Genomic DNA, 9,820 nt, shown 5'->3' on the forward strand with positions numbered 1-9,820 from the left:
GCCGCTGGTACGTACGTGCGCGTGATGTGAGCAAAAAGAGCCAGGGAACAACCGTGTGTGTGAGTGGGTGGCCACTGGCTAGTTGCCGCCCGCGTGGGTGCGCGACCGGCCGGTGCGCACCACGGCGATCCACGGCCGGAAAAGAATGTCACGTACCAGGTTCCATGCATGCATGCATGCCGTGCATGCGGGCGGCGCGCCAAGGCCACGCTCGTGCTCGTGGAGGCCTCAAGGGAAACAAAACAATCGAGTTCCTCGTTTCTCGCCCCGCCAAGATTAGTATATTCGCCGGTGCGGCGGTGACCATGCGCACTGCCCGGCGAACGGCAGCGATCGATCATGGCGGTCCACCGGCCGAAAAATATATGTATGCAGCCGTTGTGCGCCAAAAGCGGACAACACTCACTCGCTTCCCTCGGCGCCTTTTTCGTCGTGCGGGAACCGTGGAAAGATGATCGCACGAGCGCGCGTGATGAGCGGCGCCTTTCCATGATGCCGGGTGACTGGCTGGTGAGCGACGGCTGACGGCGGCCGGGTGACCAGTAGTGCATGCAGTGTGTGGTGGACAGTGCGCACCATGTAGGCGTCCAACACATCAATTGGCATGGAAAACTGTCCGTCTCCGTATGAGTATGATCCCATCCGACTGTTCAACCGGGACCGGCCGGCCGGCCGCCGCCACCGTTAGTGAGCACCCGGAGGACCGCACCTCACGTTATCTCCGGCGCGCCACCTGCATTATGGGGCGCCAAAGCTGCCGGATATTCTCCTCCCTGCTCATCTCACTTAAAATTGCAATTTTATAGCGTCTAATCGCATCAAAACAAACGAAAGGCGCGCAAAATATGGTGGCAACGGCCGCCGACCTGGGAGCCACCAGAGTGGTGTTTGAGACAGACTCGCAGCATTGTTTTAGAGCAATGCTACACATATGATACTCTTTGTATGACTTTTGTAGGACGATTTACCGTGGCCTTTCATCGCGTCGCGGGGCTGGACCTTTGGATCATCAACCGTACAAGGATCGGAAGGTTAAACATCGCGTGCAAAGCAGCTACTTTACTTTTATGCATGCACATCATCGTACCAACATTTTCCTCACGGCTCGTTGGAAAACATGCAAAAGATTTTTGAAACATTTCAAACATATGCATGTAGTAAGAAAGAATTGTCTAGGAGCATGCCAGGAGACGAGTGAAGCAACATAGCAGCATGTCTTTTTTTTTCTTGCGAGAAACATATATAGCAGCATGTCGAAGGACGGTTGGATCGACACCCGACAAGTGTCAAACCAACGGCCAGGTGGATCGGTCTAATCTCTTCCTTCTATTGCTTTCTAAGCAAGCCTTTTACGTTTTTTCTCTCCGTGTGAATTTTTTCAAGCCTTACACTTTGTTAGGGGAGTGGGTGAATGACTTAGCCACTCGGGTTCAACTATTCACAGATGTAAAACACGTGTTAAAAGCAAAAAAAAAACAACTATAAGCTCTTTAGTTGAGTTTATTTTTCATTTCACATTTTCCCTTTTTACCTTGGTTTTTCTTGGGAAGTAAATCGTGATGCCTAGCTCTACAACGTTTCGGACCTTTCAAAGTTGCAAATCCAAAGCAAACCATACACATAGACCAAAAATGCTACACCTACGTATGAATCCTACTTTTTTAAACAAAACACCACCCACTTTATTCATTAGATAAAATAGATACATCGTATGTGAGGAAATTTACAATTTCATTCAACTGTTCCTCAAACCAACCATAAGTCGCAGAAAATCTCGCTACCTAGCTAGTTCGTGAACTACCTTATTTGCTTCTCTATTACAATGTTCAAACCTAGAAATAGGAAAATCACAAGCGAGATGATAACAATCATCGAAAATCACCGCTGCTGCAATCGCATGACCTCCTCCATTGTTCATTGTCTCGATGACCTCTAGATTGTCAGAATTGATAACTAGACGGTTGCACCCTATTCTTTGTGCTAGGGACAACCCATATCGGAGTGGCAAAGCTTCAGCTGCTAGGACGTCTACGCACCAGTCTATTTTTCCTTTCCCCCTGCAATACATTCACCTCTGTCATCCCTGAGTACTGCCCCAACAGTGCCCCTGAGCTCATCATGATTAAACGAAGCATCAACATTAAGTTTTACAAAACCCACAGGAGGTCTGGTCCGACCCCCTTTTTTTATCGTCGCTTTTGGAGAGCAAGCAATAACAAATTTATTGTAATTGCACGGATCCCCTGTGATATCTGAGAGACACTCTGGGTTATTTCCTCATGGACCAATTTACGTCTTTCCCACCAGAGGTACCAGGTAGTAATGGCAATTGTCTCTCGAACATTCCTAGTTGCCACTAAGGTCAAATCATGTTCTGGCATAAGAAGTAAGAACTCCAGAACCGCTCACCCGCTTGATCAATTTCACAGGCTCTCATAATGATTTCGTTCAAACCCTTCTCCAAACCTCTCTTGCTTTGTGGCGGAGAAATAAGACATGCTTTGTATCTTCTGGATTAGAAGAGCAGGCAGGACATTGAGGCGATACCTTGATATGTCTATTGGCAAGTATAACACGACACGGAAGCGTCCCATGCAGTGTATGCCAAATGAAAATTTTCACCTTAGCCGGACAGGAGAGCTTCCAAATCTTATGCCAAATAGGATTTGCAGTTGTTCTTCCCCGACCATTCATATGCCATAGTTTTTTTTACCGTGTTGATGTTCCCATTCCACGAAATACACTGACCGAACTGAGAATATACCATTTTTTGTATAGCTCCATGCAACAAAGTCCGGCATATCATGTTGAGAGAGAGGGATAGCAAGTACTCGTGGTGCGTCAATGGACCAAAGAGTTTGTCTAACCAGTCCTACATCACACTCATTAGAAATAGGATCAATAAAATCAGCAACCCGAGAGATTAGATGGTTCCCTCTATATAAAAGTCATCAGGTGCCGTTCAAATCAGCCTCTGCATAACATTACGTAAATAAATTACATAGATGTAGCATTGCTTGACATAGACTTTAGACTAACCGAAAGAATGGACATAAACTCTCGCGTAAAATCAGACGGTTAGACAAAGTCCAAGACGCCGACCGATGATTGGTGTCATCTTAAACATGCACCCTAGAATTAAGGAGCTGTTGCTGCTGGCCTTCCGTAGACAGGGCACCGGTCAGGAGTGTCACACCCTTCTGTGCCTGCCTAGCAAGCTGCTCTGTTGACGTGACGGAGATACTTACAAACGGTGTGGAAACGTGTTTGGTCAATCCTGTGAGAATAGACCACTTCTTCAGGGAAAGAAGAAAACAAAATTATTCGTTAGGAAAGAGGATACCACGTTGTTCCTTCCTGACTACCGTGGAAAACCGAATGGTCCTTGCAACAATGACCGGAACCAACCAGCTAGCTAAAGGTTTAATCAATGATACTCTTTCATCATCTTATAACGACAAATAAAAAAAAACTCGACTGGAATGATGTGTGTGTGTGTGTGGGCAACTCATGTATGCAGAAGGAAGAAGACTTCGACATCCTAAAAACTCAGGTGTGTTTTTCGATATTAGTGAAGGTGTTTTTGTACAGGCCTATGCCACTTACTTAATACTGCGCCGCCCGGAATTATTTGATATATCTAAACGTGCTTATAGTTCTAAATACTTCCATTTATATCCATTTCTTCGACACGTAATTCGGGATGGAGGGAGTATATATGATCCTTTGACTTTTCAAAATAAAGAAATAAATAACTTGGATAAAGTTGTTGCTTTGAGTTGCATTTTTGGCTCATCGCACTTCGCCAAAGAGTGGTGGCCAACCGAAGGACTCGTCGGAACACATCTTCTTTTTTTTAGAGAGACTTTCTATCACATCTCCGGTAGGTGAATGTCAAATTCATGTGCCCTGTGATGGCTCTCATGAGTCATGAGAGATAATGACCAAAGAGAAAAAGAAAGAAGCGCTGCGCAGCCATGGACAAACACACAAGGTCGCGTCACCAAAAATAGTACGTAGTACTACCAGTGTGTACAAGTCAGCTCTAATCATCTTGTCAGGGTGGGATGGGAACCATTAATTTCGGTCACACCACGGGTAGGTGAATGATAGCACGACACATGAAAAATGAACCGAGGATATATGAATAGGAGCGCAGCCAGGGACAAGCACTGAAGAGGGTCGCATCAGCTAGCTGCCCCACGATGCAATTCAGTTTCTGTCATCGTCGATGACACTAACCTATTATGAGCTTGCTACAAAGATCGTCTCCGGACAACTGAGATATAAAAAAACTGAGATATAAAAAAGGGAACGTCTTGCTCAACCAGTCGACTGAATCTCGTTTTGAATCAGTCGATTTGGCCTGGATGAATTTGAAGCGTTGGATAGAAAACGAACGGCTCAGATTGTTTCTTCCTCCTCCCAACAGTTTCTTCCTCCTCCCTACAGTTTCTTCTTCCTCTCGCATGCCGCCTCCCGCGGCCGGCGGCGCTCCCGCAACCGCCCCGCCGTCCCCTAAACCACCCCCCAGCGCCGGTCTTCCGTCGTCCCGGCCATCCCTCTAGCCCCCCCCCCCCCCCCCCCAACCGAGCTTTTTCTCCGGCCACCGCCCCCACCCTGAACCCTAAGATAGATAATGGGATGATGGCGGCGAGCCCATTCCTTCTCTCTGGCAAGGCCCTTCCTTCTTCCTTCTCCTTCCATGATTCAAAAATCGACTGACCCGAACTCGAAAAGTCAGCTGACTGAAATCTAGCTAAACTGTACAAAAATGTCCAAAGAATGAGTGAAACAACGTGTCATAGTAGCAAAGTTAAATTTGGAACGGCCTGAGAGTATCACAACGCAGCATCATACTTGTCTTTTGGCTAAGGAACGCAAATGAAAAACAAACTTTAAATCCCATCAGAAATTGGAAGCGTAAATTTGCACATACATACCAGCTTGCTTGCCGCCGAGTCGTAGCCACCATACTAGTCATCAGAAAAACCAAAATTCCAAACCTCTTCATAGCTGACTTTGACTAGAAGATGGCTTGGAAACATGTCGACGGCACTCCTCAAGTCAGAGTCCGCACTTCTCCTGTCGGACTCTGAAGCACGGTGGCAGCAGATTTTTGCAGTCAGCTCTTCAAGTGCTAACAATTGCTCGAGGCCGGCAGGTGCAGCCCCAATCTGCTCCGATCCATGTACATTGAATTTTAGCTTCAGCCTTTGGAGCCTGGGCATTGCTCCGGCCTGGAAGGTCAAGTACGAAGCACTACTTAATAGAAGCTTAAAACTCTTTAGAGCAGGGAATGCTCCTCTCTCGATGGAAATCACTTTGTTTGTGGTTTTTCCGGTCTCTACATCGAGGTGAGTGAGGGCGGGCAGCTCAGCAAGGATACCAACACCATCAGTTAGCAGCTGACCAACTTTGAATTTTAACTGGTAGAGGTTATGGAGTTCCCCCATCCAGCTAGGGACCCTGGAAAACCAGCACCTCCATTGCATGATAAGTCTCTCAAGGCGGTAATGAGTTGGCGGAGGAAACAATGGCATGAAGCCATCTATGCAGCCGATGAGATCGACAAACAGGTTCTCTAGGTGACATAGGTTTCCTAGAGAAGAGCATAGAGCATCCATGCGTCTCTCCCAGTCATCCTTACGAATGCCGCACGTGAGATATAGAAATTTCAGATTGGTAAGCTCTCCAAGGCCCCTGATATTATCTAGCTTGTACAACGTAAAATCAAATCCAAATAGATGACGCAGGGATTTCATATTGCCAATCCCATCATGGAGCCTCGTCCAAGCTTTCAGAAACATCAAACGGGGTAGATGAATTATATCTGACGGAACCCTGTCACAACTAAACAGCTCAAGTGTCTCCAAGTGTTGAAGCACTCTAATCTGTGTTGGTAGCTGGTATGAACAACCATCACTAATGCATAAATACCTCAGCTGATAAAGTTTACACAATCCAGTGAGGTCAACTTCAGCATCATCAAGGTCAATATGAACAACTCGGAGGAACTTGAACTCTGACAAAGGAGGTGTAATCTGAGAGCTCCCAAAGAACATAACCGACCGAACCTGCGACATACTATTATTTGTCGATACTATTTCTCGGCCATTACTTGCACCATCCAAGCGGATAGACAGCCGACGGACCTTGCATTGCAGTCTTGTAAAGGCATGTGGGTCATCCACTATAGTGAGAAAATTCTCCTGTGCTGACTTAATCAAGATAAGATTAAGCAACATATCATGAACCTTGCATTTTGTCACCGACCCTCTCTTATCGAATTCTACAGGTTGAATAAGGCTTCTATTCACAAGCTCATTGAAATAATTTCTTGCAACCTTCTCCACATCTTGTCCATTTTCTATACTGATGAAACCTTCAGCCATCCACTGGCGTTCCAGATTAGACCTCTCTATTTGGTAGTCCTCTGGATACATACCAAGATACAACAAGCATGTCTTCAGATAAGGAGGAAGATCTTTGTAGCTGAGGTTTAAGATTTGCCTCATCCCGTCAAGCATGTGATTGCTTTCCGAGCCCATAGAATCTTGTACATATTCCCACCTTTCCTTTTGGTTGCAATTTTTATTTGCTAGCATACTAGATATACTAATAATTGCAAGAGGTAAACCACCACATTTTTTGAGAATTTCAACCGAAATATCTCTAAGCTGGGGAGGGCAAGCTTCTTTCGAGCCAAATACCCTACCAAAAAACAGCCTTGTTGAGTCTTCGTTGGTGAGGGGCTTCATTTGTAAAATGCAATCACGGGAGCAACATGTCATAGCCACATCTTGCTTTCTTGTAGTTACTACTACTCTGCTAGCAAGATCATTTTTACTAAAAACACATTTAATAATATTCCATGCTGATATATCCCATATATCATCAATTATGATCAAATATCTGCCAAACATTCAACATAATGTTAGGTCAAGTAGCAGAAATTTATCAAATAATGTATAAAGGTCGAACTAGAAAAACTTAACTTTGTTCATTCAAATATTAGTTGTGATTGAATAACAAAATAGATCTTTACTTAGATCATGGTTCTTGGTAAAGTAAATTTATGGAAGCATCATAATATCTAGAAGTGAAAACTATTAAACACGTTTTGTTTAAGAAATGTTCTTCACCCATAAGAAATGTACTCCCTCCGTCCGGGTTTATTAGGCCTAAAGACAACTTCTCTTAGACCAAGACACATAGTAATTTGCTCACATTAATTATTCCATTCCACTCCCAATGCACTCTCTCACATGCATGCAGCCAATGAAAAAGCACACATGAAGTGTATTAACTTTTCAGCCATGGCACCAACAACAATAGCTTTCAATACAACCAATGAAATGGTTGCATGCATGCACCTTTCCAATGCGGGGCCTTATAAAAGGGGACATGCTTGTGATGCTGAGAGGCCTAATAAACCCGGACGGAGGGAGTAGCAACCAATTAGAAGTATAAAACTAAGTTGATAATCTGGTACAAGTTTATTAAATGCAACTAAACTAATGCATTTTAAACAATATTTCTTCTTTGTGTTTCTTAGGTCATCTAATGATTTCCTCCCATGTTTTAAATTTTTAGACTAAATTATGCATATACACTATAAATGTATCTTTGAGAAATCCTATTATTGGACACAATAACAAATCTCAATACATGAAGCAAGAACTTGTACCTCTTAGTTTGGAGATGTTCTCTGAGCATTTCGATAAGACGTGACTCGCAAGTGTGAATAGATGTCTCTGTGCCAAGTTTGGATAGTAAAGTGTGGAGAATTTTTTGAATGTTAGGCTTTTGAGACACCGTCACGAGAGCATGAGTGTCAAATTCTCCCTTGACCCTACGGTATACCTCATTGGCAAGTGTTGTTTTTCCCAGACCTCCAAATCCCACAATTGATACGGCCTTCAACTTCTTCTCCTCATCCATTAACCAACTGACAAGCTCATTCGCTGGTCCTTCTATACCGACAAGGTCAGCCACTTCTGTGTAGAGTGCAGTGACTCGTGGGTCAATGTCAACATTACTTGATGGGGGTATACGAAGCTCATACCTTCTTTGACGTTCACTTGTCTCTAGCACAAGTTGTTTGACCTCTTCGATTTGTCCAGCAATCCGATGACGATCCCTCAAAGTTTTGAGGCGTCGAACAGTATTGCTAACAAGCCCAGTAGTTCTATCATTTTCACCAATGCTTTGCATGAAGTCATCGATGATGTCCTCAATCTCATAAGACATCTCCCTCACCATGTCTCTCCACCTCTTGGTTTGTGGATCTAGCTCATCTAGATCTGAAAGCCCATCAAGAGCATACTTCATGCTGATAAGCTCATTATTAATGAACCTCACTTCTTTTCGCAGGTTCTTCAGCCTCGTAAACTCCTTTCCCATGAGGGTTGTCAGCTTACCCAACAAAGAGTTCATCACACCAGTAGAAGCACTCACCATTATTCCAGCCATCTCTTGATGAACAGCTTATCTTGGCCCCAGGTTAACTATACTCCTGCAGAATGGGAATTGCATGGGTCAGAACTTCAGAATAGTTTTCTTCCTAGATGACCCTCATTGGGACTCCAGAGCATGATAACCAGAGGGAATGACGATACCAACCAATCCAATAGAAAGCAATACAGTTTGATGATTTGAAAGCAATTTCACAGCAAATGAGCTTGAGTTTGGAGAGATTTAGTTACCTGAAATTTGCAGCGTGTGCTTGGACTATTCCATGGCCAAAGCGAGCAGCACCGAATGCCGGCTGGTTCAACAGTCTATCAAGATCTGGTCTGTGAGAAAAATGGAATAGTTCGCACCTACTGGTTATGGAGAAGATGGCATTGAATTGCAGTTGCAAGTGAGGTAGACGAAAGAAAGAAGTGAATAACTTAACAAGATACCTGCCCTCTGCAATAATGGAGTCTAAAAAATTAAGCATGTGCAATACTTAACCCAACACGAGACACGCATTCCAACAGGTCTCTCTCACAGGATGGGCCTGCACTGAACTTACCCTACAGAGTTAGCTCCCAGTTGCTTTCCATTTTATACTTTCTTTTTTCCTTGCGAGCTACTAATAGAGACTGGATCACCTCTACGTTCACGCTAGGGCCAACAATTGGCAGGATATTATTAACTATAGTTATACTCTAGATTCACGCTGCCTAATGTTAACGAGGCTGCATGCATGCGGTTCATAGTTAATTAACTTAGATTAATCATCTAGATCCACGCCAAACCCACCGCAGAAAATAGCCATGCTCATTTCCATGTGCAAGCCAGTGAAGACTTGACCATGCACATTTCTACAGATCATAGATTAATCAGAGCTTTCGCTCTGCATTGTTTCAATATTTCCGAAAGAGCTTACAAATCTCATCAGAGAGAATGCATATGTAGATTGGCGGCCAGGTTTTCTTTTCACTCATGAAATGACACCCTTGCTGCTCCTCACTAGTTTCTACCGAAAAATTCTTGGTTTTGTTAGGATTGGTAGCAAGAAACTGATGAGGCTGGGCATGCGCTGCAGCTAGCTCTGAAACTTGGTGGGCTTTCTTCCTTCCATTTGTACATGCACCTCCCTGTGTAAGTATTTTCGAAAAGGGGCGCTTTATTACTTAAAAGGTTTAAGTAACACCCGGCCTCTGCATAACTGAGATGCACACAGCCAACAATATCCTCACAACAAGCGAAAAATAAAAATAAAAAAGGAAGGCGAAATACAAAGAAAGTATATTTGTATAGCGCCTAAACCGTCGGTGGCCCAATCCTAAGATCATGCTGCCACCCATGTTGGATAAAAGTATCCCTC

At 44.2% G+C, this 9,820-nt stretch overlaps 1 protein-coding gene across 1 annotated transcript; it reads right to left on the minus strand.

Annotated features, from left to right (window-relative positions):
* Window positions 1-2,966: 2,966 nt before the first annotated feature.
* On the minus strand, window positions 2,967-9,070 carry LOC123106018 (disease resistance protein RGA5-like). Its single transcript, XM_044528215.1, has 4 exons — window positions 8,709-9,070; window positions 7,691-8,518; window positions 4,944-6,915; window positions 2,967-3,277 (listed from the first exon to the last, which is right to left on the minus strand). The coding sequence occupies exons 2-3, from the start codon at window positions 8,473-8,475 to the stop codon at window positions 4,977-4,979; spliced, it is 2,724 nt and encodes a 907-aa protein (XP_044384150.1). The 5' UTR covers window positions 8,476-8,518; window positions 8,709-9,070; the 3' UTR covers window positions 2,967-3,277; window positions 4,944-4,976.
* Window positions 9,071-9,820: the final 750 nt, after the last annotated feature.

Source organism: Triticum aestivum, chromosome 5A (genome assembly GCF_018294505.1).
Source record: "Triticum aestivum cultivar Chinese Spring chromosome 5A, IWGSC CS RefSeq v2.1, whole genome shotgun sequence".
NCBI classification, from domain to species: domain Eukaryota; kingdom Viridiplantae; phylum Streptophyta; class Magnoliopsida; order Poales; family Poaceae; genus Triticum; species Triticum aestivum.